Source organism: Carassius carassius, chromosome 2 (assembly GCF_963082965.1).
Source record: "Carassius carassius chromosome 2, fCarCar2.1, whole genome shotgun sequence".
NCBI lineage: Eukaryota > Metazoa > Chordata > Actinopteri > Cypriniformes > Cyprinidae > Carassius > Carassius carassius.
The window spans coordinates 19,841,974-19,869,667 of NC_081756.1; the positions used below are offsets into that span (position 1 = coordinate 19,841,974).

General features: G+C 37.0%; 2 protein-coding genes across 3 annotated transcripts in view; both read right to left on the minus strand.

The window, feature by feature from the left end:
• Positions 1-203: 203 nt before the first annotated feature.
• On the minus strand, positions 204-19,852 carry LOC132105799 (plakophilin-3-like). Of its 2 annotated transcripts, XM_059511218.1 has the most exons (14): positions 19,700-19,852; positions 18,564-18,711; positions 13,340-13,434; positions 12,068-12,717; positions 11,108-11,231; positions 8,927-9,131; positions 6,313-6,487; positions 5,753-5,870; positions 5,370-5,534; positions 4,342-4,521; positions 3,242-3,395; positions 2,584-2,779; positions 1,937-2,024; positions 204-883 (listed from the first exon to the last, which is right to left on the minus strand). In XM_059511218.1, exons 1-14 carry the CDS (start codon positions 19,724-19,726, stop codon positions 842-844), a joined length of 2,367 nt encoding a protein of 788 aa, XP_059367201.1. In that variant the 5' UTR covers positions 19,727-19,852; the 3' UTR covers positions 204-841. The 2 variants fall into 2 exon arrangements, with proteins under 2 accessions (XP_059367201.1, XP_059367193.1); XM_059511210.1 differs by lacking the exon at positions 19,700-19,852 and having other exon boundaries at positions 18,564-18,941.
• Positions 19,853-22,297: 2,445 nt separating this feature from the next.
• LOC132105811 (CD81 antigen-like) overlaps positions 22,298-27,694 on the minus strand; it is a 43,099-nt gene continuing 37,702 nt past the window's right edge. Inside the window, exons 3-8 of the mRNA XM_059511232.1 lie at positions 24,723-24,820; positions 23,617-23,691; positions 23,413-23,526; positions 23,227-23,313; positions 23,048-23,131; positions 22,298-22,928 (exon numbers count right to left, since the gene is read on the minus strand). Of these exons, the coding sequence (XP_059367215.1) occupies positions 22,866-22,928; positions 23,048-23,131; positions 23,227-23,313; positions 23,413-23,526; positions 23,617-23,691; positions 24,723-24,820 (521 nt within the window). The 3' untranslated portion in view covers positions 22,298-22,865. The remainder of the gene's footprint in view (positions 22,929-23,047; positions 23,132-23,226; positions 23,314-23,412; positions 23,527-23,616; positions 23,692-24,722; positions 24,821-27,694) is intronic.

The following is a 27,694-nucleotide window of genomic DNA, read 5'->3' on the forward strand; positions in this document are numbered from 1 at the left end:
TGCTACACAATTCTCTGGAAATTACTTATACAAATGTTCAAATATGCATTTGTTTTGAAAGGCAATACGTTTGTCATATTTGTGCTTTCAGAGTAAGGATACTTGACTTCAAATATTTCAGATATAATGTTATTTATATCCACTTTTGCACTCAAAATCCAAGGCTAATATAACTGTAACAACCACAAAAGCCTCCAGCAGTTTTACATGGAAAGCAAAAATTGCATATATTTATTGCAAAACAAACAAAATCTGTTTCTTTAGTTGTAGACAGCTGCAACATTTTAGTTGACAGTGCATTTCAGTTTCTCTTTCTAGACTTCATGATTATAGCCTATAAACTGTGAATTTCTGTGTGCAAAATAAAAAAAAATATATTTAGGATAAGACGGATAAGCTGGACAGGTTTATATTTCAAATCTATGTAAAAGAAGCAGGTCTGATGAAAATGAATTAGTCTTTGAAATAACGTGTTGCTAATGGAACTAATGGCTGTTAATGTCTCATGTCTATACACTGTCTTCTCTCAAACAGGCCTCAGTTTCAACATTAATTCAACCATTCATCCACACACACAAGTGCGCATCTTGGCCTGTCTGTTAGATTTAGTGCTCTGCAAGCATTCCTTTATATCTCTGGCATGTTGTAATACTTAAGGGTGCCGCTGGCTAATAGAGTTCAATCACTCCTCTACAGGTCACAATATGTGTGTGTGTGTGTGTTTGAGAGAAACAGGCTGATTGCATTCCTCTTGTGACTTTGGTGGTAAAGATATGTAAAATCCCATGGACATCTAATGCCACCTTGTCCACTGAGTTCAGCATGGAGTCATGGACAGAGATTAGATGGTCATATCCGTGAAATCTCGTCTTGTGAACCCTTTCTGTAATATATTAAAAAAGAGAAATTAGTAGCCATTCTAAATTAGTAGTATATAACAGGCTAAATATAAAAGATAGTCATATAATGCTGAAATATATTGGTACATTGTATCAAGATGATGGAAAGGAAGTTGCCCAAACTTCCTGCACTCCACATGGACCACTGATCTGACCAGCACCATTTTGAACATAGACACGCAACAGACTTGAACTAGTCTTACCCTCAAACAGCAAACACATGAAACGCCCACAGTTCATTTAATTACCATTAGATGCACACTACACCTAAAAATGGCAAGAGCTGGTTAAAAATGGCTCTTTGGGAACAAAGTACTGGCCTGCAACAATGAGTGCTTCTATGGAAGAATAAATGACTGGAATGCACAGTTCATGAGGACTTGGTCACATAACAGTCTCTTCCTGTGTAACTGGTCAATGTGACTAGGCTTTAACTATTTAATACAACAAACCCATCAAATAACATGTCTGACAACAACCATGATACTTTTTTCGGGAAGAAAACCTTTGAGTTTGTTAATAGCTACTTTTGTCATTAGTTGTTTTTTTTTTTTCTTTTTGGTATGTTTATAATCCTGCTTGTTTAAATTAATTTTGTTGTAAACATGCTCCAAACTTATTAAAGACATGAGAAAAGAAAAGTCATTTTAACAGTAAAAACAGAAAAGACTCTGGTAATCAGTAATGGGTTGTAGGTAAATATTTTTCCAGCTCAGTTATATAACTGACTGAGAGAGCAGATATCACATTAGAGAGCATCTGGACAGCTTTCCAGTATCCTTAACCAAGCTATTCACACACTGTAACCGCCTATTTTTATTGACTTGCCATAATAAAACAGTTGGCATTGGCCAAGCAGGTTAATACTTGTTAAGCAAATACACACAATACCCATCAATGCAAAGTCTGGATACACTAAGGTATCCATTTTCATATCAAATTACAGAGAAGAGGCTTTTGGCACACTTAATACTTGCGACTCTGAACAGTTAAACGTTCATTTGTGTTTTTTAAGTGGGTTTTACACTGGGACTCACCTGTTTGTAATCTTTATGAAGTTTGGTGTACTGAAACATGTTGGAGAGAACGGTGGAGGCGGCCCTGGCGGCTTTCAGCTTCCCAGGACTGAGACAGAATAAGAAAGGAGAAACATGAGAAGCAATGCTGGGACATTGTGTTCTTGATTAAACAGCTAAATAATGCAACAGCGTGTAGTCTATATTACACTAGTAGTGCTATGAGAGATGGTAGGTGAGGTCCAGTATAAATGGCTGAAAATGTCAAGTAACCTTGTTGATTTCTTATCATATCAGTTGGGTCACTGCTGAACTTCAAAGAAATGATACTCTCTCACTTCAGGTTTAAAGTATACAGGGCTTAAAGCACCATAAATGCTGGGGGACCACCATAAAAGATCCAATATTCAGAATAGCAGACAATAAATATTGTTTTTCGCACCTCCAATCTGATTCAATCCCATCATTTGACCAGGTTCAGACATATGTAGCTTTTACTCACAAATAAAAATATTCATTTTTTTTTCTCCTTCTGCATGTATAACCAATTACTATCACAGTTAACAATTCAAGCAAATCAGCTTTTAAGTACGTCTTGCTCTTGTCCTCCCATGCTGAATAAACAGTATGAATTTCTTTCAAAAAATATTTTTTTATTATTATTTTACCTGTTGTCATGAGATGTCTTAATGCTGACCAGCTTGGGTAGTCCATCAAAGTAAGTGATATCTCTCGCAGCCAGAGAGCTTCCTGTAACCAGGCTGTTGAGGACCCCACAGATGTTGACCACCACGTCACTAGAAGGTTCTTTCTGATGCCCATCACTGGGGAGTTTGTTCACCAGAACATTCACCACTTTGGTAGCTAGGGAGGGATAGGAAGCAATAACAAATTTAGCTGGAATTACACAAACAGAAAGAGTGAATGATATATGTGTGTAATGTGACGAAGGAGGGGCTGTGTGACCCAGCGGGGGTGGATTATAGTGAAGCAGAGGGCTGAGGTCAGGGTGGGGAGAAACGGGCGGCAGCAGATACTGGGAATGATACAAGTATGAGTCTGATGGGAGTTGAAAATAATGTGTGGGAGAAAAACACAATGTGTAAGAATTCCATTTAATGCTATGTGGGCGAATGGTGCACTTCGGGAAGTGAATATAAAAATACAGATCGTCGAAGGGTTTTTCATAGTTGCGCAAATCTTGATGTCGGTTTTTCGCTGATCTAGACATTTTCTTTGCCAGGATGTTGAAATCTTGGCCGGGGTGTTTTACACATTAAGATGTAATTAAAGACAGAGAGCTGAAGCAGAACGTCATTCACTAACCCATGTCAGCTTTGTTTTTGCAGTGTCGGGAGAGGTTCCTCAGCAGACCCGTGAGAGAACGGAGCTCGGCTTCTGTGGGGCTTCGCAACAGGTCAAGAATCACCGGCAACATCCGCTCCTGCTCCAGCGCCACACGACTCAACACATAGGCCCACTAAGAAAAAACAAAGGAAAGTGTCGAGTGAAGGAAAACAAGAGAGACAGAGAGCAATCAATTATACAGTCTGCCAGATAAAACACAAAAACATGCACTCTTAATAAAAATAAATGTTCCAGATGGGGGATTTTACAGAGATGCCACTGAATAACCTTTATTTTTAAGAGTGTAGGAGAACAGTGAGAAATGGGATGGAAAAATATAGATGGAGAAACATGCCGAATGAATAAGTAGGAGAGTTTAAGAACACGCTGAAGTCATAAATAGAGATAAAAGTCACACATTCAGCTACTAATAAGATTATGTAACATGATTGCATTGCACAAATTGGATTAAAGAAACACTCCAATTTTTTTTTAATTTAGACTTATTTTCCAACTCCCCTAGAGTTAAACGGTTAAGTTTTACCGTTTTCGAATCCATTCAGCCGATCTCCGGCTCTGGCGGTAGCACTTTTAGCTTAGCTTAGCATAGATCATTGAATCTGATTAGAATGTTAGCATCTCGCTCAAAAATGACCAAAGTGTTTCTATATTTTTCCTATTTAAAACTTTACATAGGAAAAAAGTTACATTGTGTACTAAGACCGACGGAAAATGAAAAGTTGCGATTTTCTAGGCTGATATGACTAGGAACTATACTCTTATTCCAGCGTAATAAAGAACTTTCCCCAGCTAGTTTGTGTAGCTACAAAGATAGCAGAGTTTCTGGGGACAATGTAACTACAGAAGAGTCAAGTTTTAAATAAGAAAAATATAGAAACTCTTTGGTAATTTTGAGAGAGATGCTAACGGTCTACTCAGATTCAATTATCTATGCTAAGCTAAAAGATGAAAAAATTGTAAAACTCAATGTTTAACTCTTTAACTCAAAACTTTTCCTTTGAATATGAGTAATGGAAGAAATTCAGCTTTGAAGTTTAGTGTCAAATCTGGTATCTCACCCTGCTGTCGCCCGCTGTGATGTTCTGCAGGGCTCCCGCCGCTCCCTCACGTGTGGCTGCGTTTGTTTCGGTGTTCTGCAGGATGCGGTTGTACAGAGCGACTATCTTAGGGTGCCACAGCCACTCTGCTCCTTTCGGGACTCGTGCCACTTCAGAGAAGGTGGTCAGGTCTTGATTCCTCTGATGGGACACATTAGAAACTCATTAATGACAGACTGCAGATATGAAGTATAATACCTCTGTCTATTCCACTGGAGAGATAATTACACTACTATTCAAAGGTTTGGGGTCAGTAAGATATATATATATATTTATTTATTTTTTAAGAAATTAAGTACTTATTTTAGCAAGGATGCATGAAATTGATCAAAAGTGACATGTTGCAAAAATGTTTTAATAAAGTTTCAAATAAATGCTGCTCTTTTAAAATTTCTATTCATCAATAAAATTATGAAAAAAAAACTGTATTATCATTCCCACAGAAATATTAAGCAGCACAACTGTTTTCAATATTTATAATGATATAATATAACAATAAGAAATGATAGAATGATTTCTGGAAAATAATGTGATATTGAAGAATGGAGTAATGGCTGCTGAAAATTCAGATTTCCTACCACAAAAATAAATGTTTCTAAAAAAAAATGTAAATGGGAAACAGTTATTTTAAATTGTAATCATATTTCACAATAATATTATTTTTACTATATTTTGATCACATAAACATAGACTTATGAGCATAAGTGACTTCTCACCGTTCTTAAAATGTTAAATGGTAATATATGTTTTATTATATACAATATACTGTATATTCAAGAATATCCTATCAAAAAAATGTATATATTGTACAAAAAAAGAAAAGAAAAAACAAGTCAGCAAATAATTTCGGGAAATACCAGATTAGGTTTGGGAAAAACCAAATGTGAACAATATAAAATACATATGTGAAGGGAGAGTAAGGTTAATAATATTGCGAATATGTTAAATTTGATGTTGATGTGATAGCAGATTGTAGGTGAGTGACTGACATCTTTTTCTTTCTTGCTCTGTGGTGTAAAGCAGCCGATGGGGTCATTGTGCCGCGTGTCCTGTGCTCGAGTGGGTCCTTCCAAACGCATCAGAACTGAAGCAGGGATCTCAGAGTACAGCTGGTAGGACAGGTTGCGCAGGACACACACACAGTTTTCTACACCCTAGTAGCACAGAATTACAGAATGAGGATTTCAAATGCTTTTGCAAATGATGTTGTAGATTACAGCAACTGTTGTTTTTGATTTTATAACGATTTAATAACAATTGTTTTCTAAATTCCACGTGAGAACTACTGTAGATCTAGAATGGTTTTCAACTGGCAAAGATACACTTTGTTAACTGGCTCAAGCACTTTTGAATGTCAATTCTCCGGTCTAACCTTGTCCTCTCCTTTTCCCTCCTGTAGGGAGTTTTCAATGTATCCAACCAGAGAGTCAACCAGCCCTCGCATTTCCCGCATCTGCTGCCTGGTTCTTTCATTCACTGAGCTCAGGTTCCTTCAGTGCATATTAAGGGAAGTTGTTAATGTCATGATGTTTTTTGTTTTTTTTCATGCATTTGTGTAAAAATATTTGTAGGAGGTTAATCTTGTGTCTATAAATCTTTCCAGCAGGAAATCTGATACTTATTCAATTAACTCTTATTTTTATTTGCTTTATTTCAGGTACATCTTTAATCTATTTGTATACAAGTACATGACATTATGCACAATAACAGGCTGAAATATATATATTCTGAAATATACAATTTATAATTACTTTTTTAATGAAGCGCTCATTATGGATGCATTTTATGCTCCCACAATTTAAATATCTGGGGCTTTTTGTTATATTCGTTGACATTTGCGCCCCATGCTCTAGTTCGTTTTTGAGCATGCTGTGCATGCATAGAACATAAATGCATTTAAATGCATGCATGTAGTAAATGTGAGGCGTGTACCTGAGGCAGCCCGTGGTGTTGTAGAAAATATCAGCCTCAGACGCACTCTGTTGAATGACACCAGCTTCTCCTCCTCCAGACAGAGGCACCAGCACTCTCTCCGTCAGCTCAGCCAAACTCTCTCTGGCCAGCCTCTCCTTCAAACTGTCTTTAGAAGACAGGTTCCACAAAATGCCTACAAAGACAAAGAGAAAGAAATTTGTCAAAGACCACTTTAATGGGTTTAACTGTTTGCTTATAAATATAATATATATTTGTAAATGCTGGAGTGTAACAATTATTAAATTTTAGTTATATCATATATCTTCTCTTTTTTTCACTACAGCATACTTTTTATGAACTTACATATGTGTTGCATCCCAAAAGACTACTTTATTCCAATTTCACCACCTAAACAATGTGGTTTGTAAAAAAAATCATATGGATTTCTGCCATTCAGACTTAATAATTAAATTATAAAACTAAATTAATTTATGTCATTTCATCATAACCCATGTCAGCTTTGTTTTTGCAGTGTCGTCATCATAACAACTGATGAACTGACATTGCAGGCATGATTATTTTAAACAACTGACCGCCCAGTCATGGTAAAGTGGTCAAGCATTAAAATTCAAATGCTGCAAAAAGTGCAGAATTGAGAACTATTACATATATTATAAGCAGTTATCTATTAGAAATATCTACATTAATCAATAATAATATGCTAATGTGTGATTAATATGTATAAAAAATATTTTTAAAAACAAAAATCTTAAAAAAACTTTTTTTTTACATTTGTAGTCTAAGATCTCAAATGTTATTTAGTATGGGGGTGTTTACCACACAAAGCACTAAGCTGCTAATGTCTTGGGGTTTTGAAGCCAACACAGTTAAGCGTACAAGTCATAAAATGTTACTAAGAGACCTGGCAACCCGGAGTCCAGCAGAAAGAATGTCAAGGATTGTTTACTAAGTGAGTGTGGATGTGTGAGGGGGTGGGGGTGATAGCAGAGCTCACAAAGCACAAAGGCCTCTGGGAGTCTACTTCCCACTGCATCTGAGACTTGGAGCGATTCCAGAAAACAGCCAGACCACTTTTTTTTCTTCTTCAGTTTTCTCTTTGTTTCCCCAGATACACTCACTCACTGTTCCACTTAGCCCTCCTCCTGTCTGAGCTGACAATTCTGCTTGGCCCCTAAAAATCACCCGACTGATGTAGGTGGAATTTCTGGACTGAATCAGAACTGATGTACAGTGGTGTGAAAAAGGGTTGGCCCCCTTCCTGATTTCTTATTTTTTTGCTTGTCACAGTTTAATGTTTCAGGTCATCAAATTTAAATATTAGTCAAAGATAACACAAGTGAACAAAACATGTTCAAGTTTTTAAATTATTAAGGGAAAACAAAATCCAAAACTACATGGCCCTGTGTGAAGAAGTGTTTGCCCCACTGTTAAACCTGTGGTTTATCACACGAGTTTAATTTCTCTAGCCACACTCAGGGGCCCGATTACTGCAACACTTGTTCGCAACCAAGAAATCTCTTAAATAGGACCTGCCTGACAAAGTGAAGTAGATCAAAAGATCCTCAAAAGCTAGACATCATGCAGAGCTCCAAAGAAATTCAGAAACAAATGAGAAAGAAAGTAATTGGGATCTATCAGTCTGGAAAAAAACATTTCTAAAGCTTTGAACCACAGTGAGAGCCATTATTCACAAATGGCAAAAACATGGAAGAGTGGAGAACCTTCCCAGGAGTGTCCGGTTGACCAAAATGACCCCAAGAGCACAGCGATGACTCATCCAAGAGGACACAAAAGACCCCACAACAACATCCAAAGACCTGCAGGCCTCACTTGCCTCAGTTAAGGTCAGTGTTCATGACTCCATCATAAGAAAGATACTTATCACTTGCTGTGATAATTGGAACCATGAATTCTGCTGTTTACCAAAAAATCCAGTCCAGCCATCTGTTCATGACCTCAAGCTGAAGCGAACTTGGGTTCTGCAGCAGGACAATGATCCAAAACACACCAGCAAGTCCACCTCTGAATGGCTGAAGAAAAACTCAATGAAGTCTTTGGAGTGGCCTAGTCAAAGTCCTGACCTGGATCCTATTGAGATGCTGTGGCATGTCCTTAAAAAGGCGGTTCATGCTTGAAAACCCTCCAATGTAGCTGAATTACAACAATTCTGCCTAGATGTGTGGACCAAAATTCCTCCACAGCGCTGTAACAGATTCATTACAAGTTATCACAAACGCTTAATTGCACTTGTTTATGGTAAGGGTGGCCCAACCAATTATTAGGTTTAGGGAGCAAACACTTTTTCACACAGGGCCATGTAGTTTTGGATTTAGTTTTCCCTTAATAATAAAAACCTTCATTTAAAAACTGCATGATGTATTCACTTGTGTAATCTTTTACTAATATTGAAATTTGTTTGATCTGAAACATTAAAGTGTGACAAACATGCAAAAAAAAAAAAAAGAAATCAGGAAGGGGGCCAACACTTTTTCACACCACTGTATATACTTGACTTCTAGCTAAAACATGCGTGCCACTTTGTATTTTCACTTTGAATTTTCACAGTCCAAAATTCGCCTTGCTCTGAAAAACAAAACTCACTCAAACATACCTGTGATGTTTTTGCGTAGTTCATCATCAGGTTCTTTTAAAGCCCCAATTAGTTTGCTAATTCCACCAGCGTCAATAAGTGCGGTCTTGTTGTCCATATTCTCGTAGATGAGGTTTCGTGTAGCACCTGTCGCATAGCGCTGAACCTCTTGGTTCTCACTGCTAAACAGCTGTACTAATGCTGAGATGCCCTTCAAACTGCGCACCTGTGCATTAAGAAAAACATCTAGTTAAGCTCTGTGAGAAATATCCTGACTCCTAAGTGATCCCATGTCTCTAAATCCCATTTTTGTGTTTCACACTTCATAGACAAAAATCTCTTAAATCTCTCATTAATCTCATGAACACTTTTTCAGCCCAACATGGCAACCTGCTCAGACATCTGTCTGTGTTTTGGCATTATGTGCTCTCAGGCGGAATGTTCTGCCCCCTGAGGTCCAGGATAAAGTTTAAGGACAGGGTGAAGGTATTCTCTCCATCTGGCTTGAGTATAACATAGAACAATAAACAAGAAAAAGCAGCTTAGTCTTGAGCTTTACCATGCTCCATTAATTATGCAAATATATATTGTGCCGACAACTACATTTTTTTTTAAACAAACTTCACATGATTTGCTTTATATTGTAGAGTTGTCTATTTGACTTAATTCCTTCCCTTGAACGGTTTATATTTATACACTTTAAAAGGAATTTTGATCATTTTGTCTAAATGACCTCTCAACAGATAAATCAGCCAACCCCTGCACTATTTTTTTGCACAGTTGGTTATTGTACTTATGCATCAGTCTTTGGTTGCTGCTGCCTGATGAGCTTTGAGATTTTAAGACAAAGTGTCAAGTTCATGAGAGTTCAACTTTTTAAAACACGTCACTAGGCCCGGCATTCTGTTCCTGCTGGATGCATTTCATCTAGCTGTTTTTGAAAGGAAGAACACATCCTGTGTGTGCGCCCTCCAATCCTGTCCAAACAGAGCTCTGTTGCTGCCCTGGACTGAAAGCTGCTATATACTAAAGCAAAAATTGCTGTCTGCCCAGGATGGAAATCAAGGTAATCGAAGAAAAATGACACTGTAATCAATCACAACATTAAATAATATGATCTCATCTCGTTGTTGATTTCATCTGAAATGTGAAATGTTTTGAAGTTAAAAAAAAAAAATCTAATATTAGTGGTTATTTTGGGAAAATCATAACATTATTGGATATCTTTCACAAGGACATTAATAAATGCATGAGGTTCCCTGACTAGTGTGAAATATAAAGGGAAAATTGGATCTCTATTCTCATTTCCTTACTTCTGTCATAATACAGTATGTGTTATTTCCATAGTGTCCTTTGTTTCAAATGTATGTGTGACCCTGGAGCACAAAACCAGTCTTAAGTCACTGGGGTATATTTGTAGCAATAGCCAAAAATACATTGTATGGGTCACATTTATTGATTTTTCTTTTATGGCAAAAATCATTAGGATATTAAGTAAAGATCATGTTCCATGAAGATATTTGGTAAATTTCTTACTTAGGGGAAGTCGTGGCCGAATGGTTAGAGAGTCGGACTCCCAATCGAAAGGTTGTGAGTTCGAGTACCGGGCTGGCAGGAATTGTGGGTGGGGGGAGTGCATGTACAGTTCTCTCTCCACCCTCAATACCACGACTTAGGTGCCCTTGAGCAAGGCATCGAACCCCCAACTGCTCCCCGGGCGCCGCAGCATAAATGGCTGCCCACTGCTCAGGGTGTGTGCTCACAGTGTGTGTGTGTGTGTGTTCACTGCTCTGTGTGTGTGCACTTCGGATGGGTTAAATGCAGAGCACGAATTCTGAGTATGGGTCACCATACTTAGCCGAATGTCATGTCACTCACTCACTCACTTACTTTTAATACATTAAAACTTAATTTTGATAAGTAACATGCATTGCTAAGAATTTGAATTTGGACAACTTTAAAGGGGATTTTCTCAATATTTATATTTTTACACCCTCAGATTCCAAATTTTCAAATAGTTACAGGTATATATCGATCAAATATTGTCCAATCCTAACAAACCATACATCAACGGAAAGCTTATTTATTCAGCTTTCAGATGATGTGTAGATCTCAATTAAAAGAAAAAGACCCTTATGACTGGTTTTATGGTCCAGGGTCACATATTTCTGATCTAATTAATATATAATTGTATATTTGTACCATGGTCTTGGCTTCATTGCTGTGGTAACACTGATGCTGTATGTAGGCTGCTCCTAACATCTGCATAGCAACATCAGTGGAAGAGAGGTAACTGACTGCTGTAGTCATGTCCAGGTTATGGATTCTGTTCATTCACACAAACAAAATGGAAAGTGTTACAAAATAAATTCAAAAAATATAATATACTTGAAATAGATTACACGTGAATATGTTTTTGTTAAATAAAATGATATTTAATTTGTGAGCAAAATTTAATACGATTACCCAACAAAAGTTTAGGGAAAGTCAATGTAAGATTTTTTTTAAAGAAATTAATCATTTTACCCAGCAAGGATATTTTATATTGATTGACAGTAAAGACTTCTTGATCGTTACATATTTCTACTTCAAATAAATGCTGTTCTTTTTTATCCTTCTAATCATCAGAGAATCCTGAACAAAATGTTTCACAGGTTCCACAAAAACTATTAAGCACCACAACTGTTTCACAACCTTAATAATAATGTTTCTGAGCAGCAAATCAGCATATTAGAGTCATTTCTGTAGAATCATGTGACACTGCGGACTGGAATAATGATGCTGAGGCAAAATATTAACTACATTTTAATATAGTTAAAACAGAAAACTATAATAATATTCTACAATATTACTGGTTTTAGTTTTTTATCAAATAAATGCAGCCTTGGTGAGCAAAAGACATTTATTTTAAAAAACATACCTTACCAACCCCGTACTTTTGAAGGTTGAGTATGTGTTTAAGATTTGCTAATAATTCATGATGCATCATCAAATGTTTAAAGCAAAAGTTTACATCATGGACAGTGCATTGTATGAATGCTTCTATTTTCAATCCCTACAGGCTTGAATTTCGTTTGTATGTCATGAGAACAAGATCAAATGGAATCAATATCAAATGACTTTGGCAAAGAACTGATCGATAAAAAGATAATTTTACATTACCCGCCAAGAGCTTCTGCGGTTCCATCGGCCAATCCGTCATAAACATCCACACCACCACCGACACTCTTAATACTATGCACAGACCCCGCTCTCTTCATGGTGCCCTGGTAATGCCCAGCAGCCTTCATACTGGTGCCCCCAGTGGACATCTGCTGGCACTGCACTGAGCTGCTGCTCTGCCTTTGCTGCTGCTGCTGCTGCTGCTGCTGCGGCACCTGACGATTATTTATGCGGCTGATGGTTCGGTGGGAAGGGCCTTTAAATGTATATTGATTAGCCAACTCTGCCTCCCTCCATCCTGCGTTGAAACCCTCTCGTGCCAAGGTCCCACTGAGGGTGCGCTGACTTTGCATCACGTTGGGTAAAGTGCTCTGGCCATAGGACGCCATCCAGTTCCCCACAGGAGATGACTGCCGTTGCAACGTGAGCCCGGCCATTACTGCTGCCTCCTGCTCAGTCCGACTCATTGTTCTTGAATCCGATGTTTGCATCTTGTTGTTAGAGCCACTCAGATGTGTGTCATCATGGTGCATGTACGCACGGCCCACTACGGCGGGCACAGGCACACCATGACTGATTCTTTGCTGAGTGCCCATTTCCACTGCAGAGCGAGAGGAAAATTCTCCTGCGTACTGAGACTGTCGAGGTGTCTAAATAAAAGGGATTCATATGAATATCATAATTATGCATTGATTAGGCACATGCTAACTGCTCTTGGAGGCTCACTACTATCACACAGAAGGCATAATGTGGCCTGCGGCTCACCATTTGGCTCATGAGGTTTTGGGTTAGGAATGTTTCAGATGCACATTGGGCTCTGAGCTCAATTCCGCAGCTTGCTAGTACTCCACTTCACTTTCTAAACACAGCTCCCACAGGAGAACGCAAAATACCGCATCATTGTGTTTGCAGGGTGCAGCCACACAGAGTGTCATTGTCAAGGGATTGTGGACTTTGCAATCAATACATCAAATAACTATTCATGGATGGCTGGTCTGACCTGATTTTAATAGTGCTATTAGTGCAAAATAACATACAATTATAGAATGTAACTCTGTAGCTAACATCAATCGATTGAAATTAATAATGTGATTCCTTTCTGCAAACAATTCAATTTCTGTCTGAGCTTTTAAAATGGGACCTTGAAATTATACGCAAATGTTATTGCAGGGTCTATTGTTAAAGCGTAATGCTTTACTAAAACAAGCTCAGTTCCCACTGGCTTCAAATAAATTATGCAATAGGAATTGTAGTGAATGTGGATACACCTACCGCCATTGTTCTGTTGCCATGGTGGATAACAGACTTGGAACTGAATCCAGGGGTTTTGGTTTGGTATTTTACAGTGGACGAGTGGCTGTCAAATTCTGAAAAAGAGGACGATTACATAAAATGTTTAAAAAGAAAATCAGAAGAAATATGGATTGATATATTGGATCCATGTGTGCGTCTTAAAGTGACAGCAGCCTAACATAAAATTACACACAAAATTACAAATTACTTTGCATTTTATTTAATACATTTCTCACACCTGTTTTTTAATTAAATACATTTGATTATTACAAGCATTGTAATTTGTAATAAAATATTTTTAATGTATTTGTGCCAATCTCTGCTTATAAAGCACACATTAATGCCTTATTCTGCATGACCATATTTTAGATTCCTTAATCCGACTCTACACCTAAACTTAACAACTGCCTTACTATTACTTTCATTGAGTTTATTAAGGGAAAAACTCATAATTAATAGTGAATATGTGTCCCTTTTCTAATGTGTTAAATAGTCTCAACTGTTTTAGTCCACACAATGAAAATTGGAGGTTCAATATAACATCGTACCCTACTGAGTTTTATTGTATGGACCAAAAAACTAAGAAAAAAAGTGATACAAGTGATGTGACTAAGTAGATGACACATTTTATATTTAACTTTTGCCATTTCACTATTTCGATAACTGATTATTTTCAGAGAAGCAAGAACAACTCAGGGAAAATTCTCCCAGCAGGTGGCTTTCATTTTGATGGGATTTCTTTCAAAGTATTACATTGATCAACAGTGACATAAGACCCTCAAATTGCTCCTCTCAGAGGAGAGATACATATCAGCTAGAGCTCCACATAAATGTGAAATTGCTCAATTGGCACATCTTAAGAATGTTTATCTGAAGAAATAAAAGAAAAATACTGAACTCATTGGGTTTGAGAGTTAACCATCTATCTTAATATTTTATTAGTTTCTGCAACCTAATAAAAACATTATGAATGGTTAATTACATGCGCTCCCTAAGAAGAGCTATCACTTTGGCAATAAATAATGTTGAAAATGATATGATAATGCAATATGCATTTCCACACTCCTTTGAACATGTTTCAGAATTCTTCATTGGCTTCATTATCACACCCTCATCCTCAAATTGTCTTAATGGGGTCATATGATGCGATTTAAATTTTTCCTTTTTCTGTGGAGTGTTTCAAGCTCTTGGTGCATGAAGAAAATCTATAAAGTTGCAAAGACTAAAGTCTCAAACCCAAAGAGATATTCTTTATAAAAGTTAGGAGTCAATTACTCCTACCTAAAATGGCTTGTTCTAACACACCCCCAAATCTCTACATTACTATGTGGGAAGATTTGCATAATGCATCCCAAATGTTCATGCAAAGAAAGAAGGCGTAACTATTAATTCTAGCTGTTGCCGCTGGCGCCATTTCATGGAGATGCTGTGTTTCGTTATGAAAGCGAAAATACTTTCTTTGGCCTTCCAAAAGAGGACACAACTAAAAATCAGTGGTTAAGTTGAATTTACAACACTGTTCCAGAACAGTTCAACCCAAATATTCAGATGTGTTCAGCGCATTTTGCGCCGATGCCGGTGTCTGTTTCTATAAAGTGGGGCAGTTCCAACTTTGCAAGGACAGTCTGGTTCTTCTGACACACAGTCTGTAAGTACGTTTTTCATATTTTAAGAATTTGTCAATGATGATTCAAACGCCAGTTTTGAGCAGTGTAGAGAAGCGCTTGTTGTTTGTCATTTCTCTGATCACAAATGCATATATGGTTTTATGTTTTTGCAGCACGATATGCAACGCAATATGTAAAAAGGCAGTATAAGTCATTATAATCAGTAATTATGTCTCCACTGGATGCAACAAATGCCTCGTTTGTAATGGGTTTTATTGGTTTTGTCTCATCGCACCAGGACACACATCACAGTATGGTAAGGGGCATAACATCCGTCACACACTTGAGGCATTCGGCCAATCACAACGCACTGGATAATTTAATGAAAATGTTCCCTGGAAGCCATCAGATACAGAAGTTTATTAAATGCTAAAGTCCTTAAGACTGGGGCGGAGGACTGTTTAGGGAAAGATTACTTTTAAATTGAAACATCTGTTTTGTTTTGCCTTGGTATGTCTGTTTTTGCTTAGCTCCTGTTTTTCAGTGAGTTCAGTACAGTACATACCAACAACTTAATGAATTAATTAAAAAAACATCATATAACTGTTATAGACAGGCTGTATTGACAGAAACTACAATGATGGTGATGATTTTAAATACATATATTATTAAAATATAGATTTATTTTAGATATGTTTTCTACAAAACATGTACAAATGAAAAATTAATACATTAAAAAAAAACAATTACAAAAAGCATCTGTCCATGACCACATGAGTCATGTGGCTGGTCCATCTAAAATGTTCCATTACAAATCGGTACAATAACAACATTAAAAATTTGTTGCTGCTGGTATTGATAGAGAGATGTGAGCTTCTTATTTCACATGCTCAATAAATTAACAGAGTGAGTCTCAGGATGATTCAAACCCATGCAATCCCTACATTCCGGGGGAAATTGGTTACAAAATCTGAGAAACAGAGCATAAATCTTGATGACAATTAAATAGCATGTACTATGCACCATATTTTTAGAATAACTGCAAAGCAGCAGTTGGCTGTTACATGCGACTGAATGGACCTTCAAAGCAAGACAACTGCTTTATCAGGGTTATTCTTTTCTGAAGTTATGTAACCATAAATAGAACTGTCCTACTGATAAAACACTTTGAATCAAATGGCAGGAAACTCTTCGGCAAAGGACATGGATGTGTGTGTGACCAAGAAATGTGTCACAGACAAGGTCAAACTGAGCTCATGTGTGAGCTGACTAAAAAATAAAAATAATACAAACAAATAAAAATAAATAAATAAATAAATAATCACGAAATTAAATGTGTTCGTTTTGCATGCAAAACTTGCTACTATACTATGACTAAACTATATAATCATATATTTGGTCCACAAAACCGTTCTTAAGTGTACATTTTTCTAAACTGAGATGTATACATCATCTGAAAGCTGAATACATAAGCTTTCCATTGATGTATAGTTTATTAGGATCGGACAACATTTTGATGAGGTACAACTAATTGAAAATCTGGAATGGTGCAAAAAAAAAAAAAAAAAAAAAAAAAATACCGAAAATCAAAACGCCTTTGAAGTTGTCTAAATGATTTATTACTAATCAAAAAATAAGTTTTGATATATTTAGGAAGGAAACTTACAAAATATCTTCATGGAGCATGATTTTTACTTAACATCCTAAGGATTTTTGGCATAAAATCTAAGATTTGTTTACTGGAAGCTTATGTCACTAAAACAAATTCCTTGTATGCGCAAGCATACTTGGCAATAAAGCTCTTTCTTTCTGATTCTGATTTTGACCCATACTAATTATTTTTTTTTTTTTTGGCTATTGCTGCAAATAAACCCAAGCGACTTAAGACTGGTTTTGTGGTCCAGGGTCACATATAATGACTTATTCTTCTGTATATTTTCTATAGAAAGTTGTAGTTGAATAAAAAATACAAAATAAAATCATATAATAATAATGGTTCCAAGAAGGTTTTCGCAGATTTATTTATTTTTTTCACATTATATATAAACAGCTGGGTCATTCTTCTTTTTTAAAGGTCATGTCCAAACTGGAGCACTAACATAGTCCAGATGCAGTTCTCCAAGTCACTTATGTGATTAAGGTCAACAATAGGGTCAGTGGTAACATTCCTCTCTCTACCAGACATCCCGAAAGCTAGAGTTCCTGCCAGATTTTTCAAGTGCTACCGGGATAATTGTTCCTATACATATTAATCAGACTTTGATTTGGAATCAAAACTTTACTGAAATATTAAAAAAGAAATGGACTTTGCTAACTTTTAATGAGATCTGTATAGATGTAGCCTACTATACGATACTACTAGCTAAGTTTCTCAGGTTCCTATTCCTGTTAATGATTTTTAATATAATGTTTGACTTAAGTGCTTTGGTCAAGCACTAGTAAAGCTGTATTTCAGACACCTTCTTGACAAGAGAAAGCTGTATTTATACAGTGGGGCAGTGGGGATGAGGTGTTTCTTCTACCTGCCAGAGAAGAAAGTGATACCTTTCCCATGGGTTATACACTCCTCCTTCTCCACAAACATCCACACACACACTGCTCACAATGGCTTACATCTCTAAAACGCATGTGCTGAGTGATTCATTTTACACATTTGCATTTGAAAACATCTATATATCTGGTCAAGCTTTTATTATAGAGCAATGGGCCAGTTTTCCATTCATACGAGCTTATGTAATGTTTAGACATTTAACTTCATTCTTATGAGGGCCAACATGATTGTCCAGTTTTCAGGAAAGTGTCAGGATATCAGTTGTTCCAAATTACAGTTTCCTGTTTCAGGGGGTTCCCAGCAGCCGAATCCATCCAAATGCAAAACAAAACGAATGAAACGACCACTTGAACACAGGCACAAAAGACTTTTTCTCTCTTATTAACAAAGCAACAACAAGCATACTGGAAAACCAGTGTGCGCCTGTAATTGCAATGACTGTATCCAAAACATGAAGACCAAACAGATATTTGCATTCTGATGCAAAACAAATCCTGTCAGTGTTACCCAGAGTCCACGTAGAGCTATTGTGTTCACTATCTCCACTACTGTAGGAATGTTCTGCTTAAATGTATAAATTTCTTATAGGTTTGATAAGCCTTGCCTCTTATTTCTATGAAAATTTGGCTTCCTGTTTCTATTAAAAAAAAAAAAAAGAAAAGAAAAGAAAAGAATTGGGGCAAATTTAATATTTGAAAACACAAAAAAAATTTTTTTAAATTAAGTCAACAACAAAAAAATACATTTATTTACTCTGTCTATAAAAAATTATTTGTTTTGTTTATTTAAACGATTTCCTATTTATAACCATTTAAGGGGAATGGGGGAAAAATCTTTTAACTTTACAATTTTATGTACAGTATATTCTAATTTACTATGTAACCTAAATAGGCCTATGTGTCAAATTGTGCATTGTAATTTAGTTAAAGTTTAAAAAGTTTACTAAAAACGTATTTGCACATTCTAGAAGAGTGTCGCCTGCATGGCGTCAGAGTTTAAAGAGCACGGGATCCCGGTTAACGGATCACCAGCAGCTTCTGCTCACCTGTGGAGGCGTTGAGTCGGGATGAGGGTGAGGATTTCTCCGCCATGCGCTGCTGGACCTGCTGCTGGACGCGTCTGGCTTTAGATAGCTGATCCCTCCTGGGATGGTCATCGGTCGGGATCGCATATGTGGTGACCGAGGTGCTGGGCTGTAGGGCGGAACAGAACAGGCCCTCAGTGGCCACAACAGCACTCATTATGAAGTCTGTAAACTTGCTCCAATAATTACACAATCCAAACTTTTTTTTCTGCGCGTCGAAAAAGATTATCCGAGATTCGTATTCCGATCCCCCCTCTAATGCTCTTCTGAAAAAAATCCCAATACCAACTGAAAGTAATTTGCCCGGAGCGCAGGTCAAACGTGCAGCGTCGCGTGCACTTGATCCCAGCTCTACGTAGGCAGCTGTGCGCTGACTGCGCTCCTGTCCTGTCGTCAAGAGATACAGAGATTGTGTAGCAGGGGCGGGGCCTCTCATTCACTTATGCTCTCAGCACTGAGATATGCGTTTATCAGCCCCAGTTTAGAGTTACAGTGGTTATATGAGCTCTGCTGTGCAGATTGGGTCTACTCTACTTTTTGCTTTGTCACCCCCCTCACCTAAAAGTATCATGGTATTACCATGTTTTCTTATTTTTTCTTTTTACATCATACCATTTCTCTGAGTGAATGATGTTTGAATATGCTAAATGGTATATATCAAAGTTTCATGGTATTACCTTGGTGTTGTAATTGTAAATATTTTATGTGGGACATTATGCTTCTCTCTGGGAAAACTTCAGGACCATGGCATCTTTAAAAGTATGGTATGCTACTATGGTAGTTTTTTGTAATATGCAAAGTTGAATTCCCTATTTCTTTCTCTCTCTATATATAGATGTATTATATATATATATATATATATATATATATATATATATATATATATATATATATATATATATATATATAATGTAAATGCTTTAAAAATGTTTTTTTCATAATAGCATGAAAGCTTTTTCAAAAATAAGTTACTTATACAAAAGTACATGGCATTACCATGAGATACATAATTTTTTGTAAGGAATCTAAATAAATCAATATATTTTTTGAATACAGAAATTAAGCAGCTGAAAAACATGACAAAAAGAATAACTCACCACTAATGTGGAAGACCTCTGTTTCATTGTTTCTTCTTTTGTTGTTTTTCGAGAACAAGGCCTCACAACATCCCTTTATAAGACCCTCTTGCTAGCTCGTCTCTCTTTCTACTCTTGTCTTAAACTATTCTGTTTAAAGAGGAGTAACTTAAAAATGTCTGTTACCCACCCAAATACTGACATTACATCATCTTTCCTCCCAAGAACTTCAGTTAATCCTAAAAAAAAAAAAAAAAAAAAAAAAAAAAAAGATATGAGGGAAAATGAAGGGTTCTAAAAATCCCACTTCGAAGAAAGAGGATGGGCAAACTGTTTAGTCAACAGGCTGAATGAGGTTTGAGGGGGTTTTCAGTTGAGTTGGTTTAATGTGAATATTTTCTGCGTATATTTTAACAACAAGAAGATCACTGACTCATACTGTGAAGAATGCATTATTTTAGCTGATGGCTTTATAGTGGATAAAGTTTAAAGTCAGTGGGACTGCTGGAAATGAGTGGCCAAATTCCTTTCGTTTCAAACAAAGGAAGGCCCAGAAGACACACCCAATGCAGCAGCCCAGCAACTCACCAGTGTGCTCACTATATCCCACAACAATGAAAGTGACAAATGTTTTTGTAGTTTTATCTATCTTAAGAAGTATTTTTTTAAAAGACACAAATGAGAATGTAAAAATAAAGAAATAAAATACCAAAATAAATATAGACTTTTTTTTTCTTACAATAGAATTTATGACTGACAGCAGAAGAATGTGCTGATGCACAAAACATGATTTATGATGGAAACAGATTCTGAATTCTTTATACAAAGAAATGTAAATTCCATTATTTAAAAAGGGTATGACGAGGATCAGTTATATTTGATGACAACATTCCTATTTTTAGAAGTGAACTTTTATATCTCTTTTAACCAACAAGGGAATAATGTAGACAAAAGAACAAAATTAAGAGATGTTATTTGTGAAATACATTTAATCCCTAAATATTTGGGCAACAAAACAAGACGTTGGTGTGTCAGGGTAAAGAGAGCTTGAGTTACAATTGTCTATTTGGGTATCAGATAAGTATGAGATCCTTTCAACACAACAGTTATAACTGATAGTATTCAAATACCCTGATGTTTTGTAACAACAACGGCTCATTTCATAAACAATTGTTTCGCCTTCATAATATTTAATAAGATCATGCTTGTCTTTTCAGGACCCTGAAAATTCGTACATGCTTCAAATGAAATCATTGCATTGTTTTTTTTTGTTGAAAAGTACCAGAAAAAAACAATACCACAATTAAAGGCATACATTGTCTTCACATGGTCATTAGTATATTATATAGCTGTACATATTACAAGACACATTTTTAAGCATATCAGCATAGGCAATATCTGCTAACAAGACAGGGTTGCATAATGCATGTAGTAAACCACGAATCTGATGCATCAGGGATGAGGGCGCTTCGTATGTGGTCTAGAAGAATAAGTGCAATATACAGACATGTACACGGGCATAGTAAGGGTGCAGTCACCAGTTTTCAAAGTGAATAGTATTTGTATGCCACCTATTGAAGGAGACAAGGTATTACAGCAACTACATCGGTGGCAGTAGAGTCCAATCAAGCCTGTCCTTCTGAACTCGCTGTCAACAGATATCACACGTACATAAGCACCACTCCTTGGATTTTGCAGTTAAGCGATATAATATAACACATCACAGCTATGACATAGGCGGTTCCATTGAGAATCAGTCTGATTTGCTAAGTGATTAAGGGATAGGGTGTTTCATTTATAAGGCTAGTAGGTATGCATGAATCCTCTCTAGCTTGGATGATTGTAAAGAGGGGCAGAACTTCAGTGACTGGGGCAGTGAATGTTCATGTGGTCCAGCTCCTTAAATGATGGCTATGTAAGAAAATACATTACAGTATTGAGAAAGAGAGTGTAGATTGTACTATTCTAAGCATTTGGCTTTCCACTGCAAGAATGCTGATCTAGGATCAGCTCTCTCGTCCATGTGATCTCATATATAAGAAACACAATGATCATAGATCAGTGCCCTTTCTGCCATTAAAGTTATATTCCAGGTTCAATACAATTCACAGGTTAAGTTCAGTTAACATTTATGGCGTAATGCTGCCACAAAAACTAATTTTGACAGTTGAAAAATGCAGAAACCAATGCAACGGTGGGACACTTAAATTGTCCCAATCAAAGTGAATTATGTACATTTCTGGAGAATTAAAAGGCAGAAATGTGTCATTTTATAAAAGCACTTACATTAATGCATCTGTTAAAGCTGGCATATGCTTTGAGCTGTGAAGTTGTTTTAAGTAATAAGTTTTAATTATACTAATTTTAAGTTGTAAAGTTATAAAGAAAAGGCTAAACAGTGTTATGTTAAACAGTGAGTATTTTAATGTTTACGAATCGGCCTCATTACTTCACTGTAACCCAGAATGTTGATGTTTTTGAAAGAGAGGGAATATATATATTTATTGTATTTTTGAATGGTTTACGCGTTCCACTGTGCACATGAAAAACGAAGTATACCTGGGTCCCTAACATTCTCAATCCTTTTACTCTCACTTCCAATAAGCACTGTATTCTGACTTTCTCTCTCACCTAGCTAACACTGTTTATTTAGTGGTTTCTCAGGAAGAAACCTGAACATACAAACAGCAGTCTCAGAGAGGAAGATGGACACGAGCGTTCAATATCAGATTCATGCTTAAGAGTCATACAGGGCTGCAAATATATACAGTTTATACATTTACATATGAAAAGAATGACATTAACCAATAGCAATAGCAGAACTAAACAGTTAACACAAAAAAACTACAAGCAAAAAAAATGTATCCATTCTTCATGTGATAATGTACTCCCTATCTCTCTCTCTCTCTCTGTGTGTGTGTGTGTGTGTGTGTGTGTGTGTGTGCAAGTCTACAGATCTCAACTGGTCTTTACCAACTACAGCATGAACAATAGCAGACTAGCTGTTGGTGGTTCAATGGCAACATTTGAACAAAAATGCACACAAATTATTCTGAGACTTCAGGAACTGGATAGGTTGACTACATTTCGAAACAATGGTAGATACAAAACAAAATAGGAGATGGTAGATATAAAACAGTATTTTTTTTTGGCTAATGTTTTAAAGGTATTTTCTTGCCCCTCTGTTTCAGTAAACAGGGCTGTTCCTGATGCCACAGCAAAGCACCATGCTGAAGATCATCTCGAAGATCTGAAAGAAAGAAAAAAAGGAGTAAAATAAGGGTAAAATGTGATACAAGCAACATCAGACGCTAGTAGAATATAACTTAACACACAGGTCCCTATACAAACACACTCGGACTCACTCACCATGATAACAGCAACAACCAAAGCAGCAATGCCAATCAAATAGAGCTTCTCAGAGAAAAGCTCTCTGATCTTGGAGTGACAGCCCTGAAATATGGACAAACAGGTTTTTGTCATGCTATGTGGAATGATTTGGATGAGAATTCTTCAATATGAGGGTTTACTGAGGGGAGACTTCTTACTTGAGGAATTGTCAAGTCTTTAGGACAGCTGTCTGTGAACCACATATCAGCAGCTGATGAAATGGATCCTTTGCCACAGCAGTGAAGCTGAAATCCAGAGATGACAGTGATTAGAAATATGTCTTTACCATCTTGACTATTATTTAGTTTGAGAGGAGTTTGAGTGTGAATGTGAGGACCACTTACAGTCTCATGAAAGACCTTCAAGACAGTAAGAGCAGCCTGCTTTTGCTCATTGTTTATAAATGAACCGCTTTGGGCATGCACAGAGTCATAGAAATTGATCATCTCTTCGGAGATCTGGAAAAAAAAAGTATAATTACAAATATGTAAACAGAAGTTTATGTGTCAGCTTGATACGGTGTATGCATGTGTGTCAGAGAAACTGACCTTGTCTTTGTTCATGAATCCCCAGATTCCAGCAGCCACCTCACAGGCAAACAGAAAGACCAGACAGGCAAAGAACTGTGGGAGAGAAACAAAAGGGCTGTGTACTGTATATGGTCAGGAAACTTTCACTGAATTCGTAATTAACAATAATGTGGATTCATTCTTTAGAGAGAGATTTAAATGTTATACTTTTGATATGTGTTTGTGTGTAACTGACAAATATTCACTAAAATCAAATGCCCCGTGTGACGAGTGGGGCAGGGCTGAGAGCCGTGGGAACGGAGCCAGGCCTGTGGAGTGATTTGGAAATGAGCGACACCTGCTCCACCCACCGATCTCGAGTCCCACGGAGGAGATTGGAAGGATAAAAAAAAGAGGAGCGACGACAGTGAAGGACGAGAGAGGACCAGGTCTGGGCTTTATTTTGTGTTTTGGTTTTGTTTGTGCACGGCAGTCGTCCGCGAGGGGCTGTCATGCTGTTTTGTGTTTATTTTGTTATTAAAGTTGTATTTAAATGTCCGCCGGTTCCCGCCTCCTTCTTCCGGTGATTATGAAGTTTTTATAGTGTTACACACCAGTTTACAACTGATGCATACAAGGGGCACAGATGTTATAATTAGTCTTCCCTAAATGCAATAAAGTTGAAGTACCTAAATGAAAAACTATTACATTTTTAGTCGATTTATTAATAAGGTTCTTATTAATGAGTTAACCTATGAAAGTGTTCCTTAATTTACAATGGACACCAATATGTATGGATTGCCAATGGCAGTAACAGTGACATAAGCAACCAATAAGCTCAAGAAACATTTCTTGTTATTTAAATGCTTAAAAATTTTAAAATAAAATAAAAATCTTACTGACCTCAAACTTTTGAACTGTAGTGTAAAAATAATTATATAAAATCAAGTCATGGTACCTTAACAAGTTCAGTGAATAGCTAAAATGATTCAATTAAATCAAAATAAACCAATATAATCGATATATTGTTTGAACCGTTTTTTCCTTTTTTACAGGGTGGTTTACAGTCAATGCATACGTTCCAGTAATTTTTTGGCATCATGTGATTCGAGGAGTTTGCCGAGAGGTCAGGATTTGTTACTCACTGTTCCGAGAAGACACTGGGATTCCTGTATGGCTCCATAGCAACCGAGGAATCCAACAAACATCATCAAAGCACCGACAGCAATCAAGATGTAGACACCTACAAGAAAGAAAGCATGATGTGTGTTATCACAAAGGAGAATCCAAGATCCCTAAACAAAACTAGGATCAAAGAGTGAGCTATAAAGAGGTGCTTCATTACACTGAACCTCCAAACTATATTTGATGAGTCACCCAGTCCGAATGCTTTTAAACATACCGAGGGTGTAGTACTTCACCGTGACCAGCAGAAGGCACTATGTGCTCACTTTAACGGGGAGGTAAGCGTACAATAAGTTAAAGGACAACTGGAGAACATTTGGAAGTTTCCATTCCCTCATTCACATAAAAAAGCCTCAAGTCAACAACAAATCAGGATTCTTTTATAACATGACGTGCACTGGTAGAAGGAAAAAAGAGAATGAAAAAAATAAGTGTTAAAGACTCTTCTCTCCCAGTGTTTACATCGCACAGGCTGAGTGATAACTGCTGTAAACATAGCAACCCCTGTAGGCCTGAGGGTGCAGCAACAGTGTTGGTGTGGATGCCCAATGGCAGCGAACAAACAGAGAGACAGTGAGAATAAGAACAGGAAATCTCACTCAAAAACAGCCATTCGCACACTGAAACTGCTGTGACTGAGGATGCAGAATGAGTGAGCATTAATTATCCTGCAACTGTATCTTTTACTGTGGCAACACTTGTTCCCTCTTGTGTGTTAGCTTCTGTATATTATTTTGATTAATTTTTTTTGTCCCATTGTCATTTAAATATTGTTTTGTTTATTAACACCATTAGCTATTTCATTTGTTTTCTCCAGCAAAATAAAACAAAATGATCCAATAAACCTGTTGATTTCTTTATGATTACTTACCCAAAATCAAGAACAGTTTTGGGTTAACAATTTTTAAAAACGCATTTTCTGCACTTTACTTCTGTTATTGGTTAATTTGCATTTCTCTTTTTTTCTTTTTTTTTTAAAGAAATAACATTTTTAGCCATGGTTTCATTCCTCCAGAAATAAATAATAAAATAATAATCCAATTTGACTAACTATTCTAAAAAACTGCTTCTCTTGTCAGTCACTCCATGCAGAGCAGATACTGGACATACCACACAAGTCCCTGTGATTTTGCCAAATAAGACATGTTCCAACATCTTCTAATGATCCTGGATCAACATTATTCTCCAAAAATATCAATTTAACCCAGTCCCTACCCCTAAATCTAACCTTACCCATAATATATTCCTAAAATCAGTGGGAAATGATAGCTGATTAACAAGAGAGTAGTTTTATCTCAATTCTGATTGGTTGATTGGAATGTCGTTCCAGGATCAACAAGGATGTTGATCCAGGAACAAGTTGTACTAAACGAAATCATGCTCACCATACAGCACACACCTTTTTAAATCTACAGAACCCGTTGTTTCCCTACCCAAAATCAAACCATGTACAAGTAGAACTGTACATAATTACTACTGCAGTGTTGATGTCTGCATGCTCATGATATTGTATTTATATTGTAGGCACGCTACAAAGAACTTTTCAGCATCACTGGTTTAAAATCACTTTAATTCCTTGCTCTGGGAGTCTTCGTTTCTCCATATCTTCTTCAAATTCAGTTGATCTTGTCCATCCAGCCCTCTCTATCATAGTCCGGCCTTCATAAAGACACACCCAGGGCACTTCTAACTATATTGCTGCTGGTGACACAAACTCATTCTCCAAAGCATAATTATATTTTGTTTTTAAAACATCTAAATGTACTGATGTCATTTGCTGACTGTGTCCATTCCCTTGCAAGAGAATAATAATAAATAAAAAAAATCAATGCAGTGTGGGAGGGGACTGACCGAGTCCTGGTTCCATTTACTTAATTGCGGTGGGTAAGGAGCTAAAGGAACTGCCACCAAGCCATTTTTCAGTGTGACAGACCTGAATGGAGTGCTACGATGTGAATAGCATACTAAACAGCTGCATAATACACACCACTCTCCCGCTATCTCACTTTCACTTTTTCTTTAAATAAGCCACTTCTTTTTGCTTCTACTATTGACTATAGCTGAGGGAGTGTAACAAGTTAGAGACGTTAGAGAAGTTTCACGTAGTCTAAAAATTAACTGATGTGAATAAGCAGAAGATTGTAAGGATATTTCTAGGCCAGGTGCTTCCTGATGAGCGTCTTATGACACAACACACTGAAGAGACCCCCTCTCTCGGTTCTGGCCCCCTGGATCGAGGAACTGACTCCACTGTCTGCATCTCTGTCTGAGTGCAAGTGAGTCTCGGAAAGAGTATTTTAATTCATGTGTGAGTGCAAAGAAAGTTGCCAGATGCAGCTGCTATTTTCGCTAATTCGAAGAGCAGACATCTGGGTCTTGGCCAGTGAAAGAGGAACTGAGAGAAAGAGAGAGAGAGCTGGGCATGTCACATGAGGAAACGAGCAAAGAAAAAAGACATTAGGAAAAAAAGACAGGAAAATATGATGTAGAACAATAGGAAAAGGAGGACAGTGAACAAAAGAGTATGAGATGATTGAGACAAAGGTGGTAAGAAAAGGAAGTGAAGAAGTGGACAGAGCTGAATATCTTTGCTCGAACACGACGGGACCCGATGGGACCCGACGGGTTCGGGCTTAATTTATATTATCTTACGCGGGCTCGGGCCAGGCTCGCGCTCAGGTTTGCGAGGTAACCGAGCGGTCATGTGATGTGCTTCGATTAGCGCGAAAAAGATGCGAAAATGGATGCTGAGTAAGTGTTACGGAGGCTTGCCTCTGGTGATTAATCTGATTATGTTTTGGTTGTACCAGCAAAAAAGTTGGAAAAGTTTTGACCATGTTTATATGAGAATAATGAGTGAATAATGACGCACCATCAGTGAGCGCAGGAACGCGCTGAAGCCATCTACAGTGGTTTCAATCATTTTCCTCCA

Excerpts from the sequence above, each read along its gene's own strand:
- LOC132105799 (XM_059511210.1), bottom strand. The coding sequence starts at position 18,759 with ATGAGTGCTGTTGTGGCCACTGAGGGCCTGTTCTGTTCCGCCCTACAG. Across the intron at positions 2,780-3,241 it reads CAAAAACAAAGCTGACATGG|CTACCAAAGTGGTGAATGTT; the intron begins GTTAGTGAATGA and ends ATCCCTCCCTAG. Across the intron at positions 884-1,936 it reads TTCATAAAGATTACAAACAG|AAAGGGTTCACAAGACGAGA; the intron begins GTGAGTCCCAGT and ends AATATATTACAG.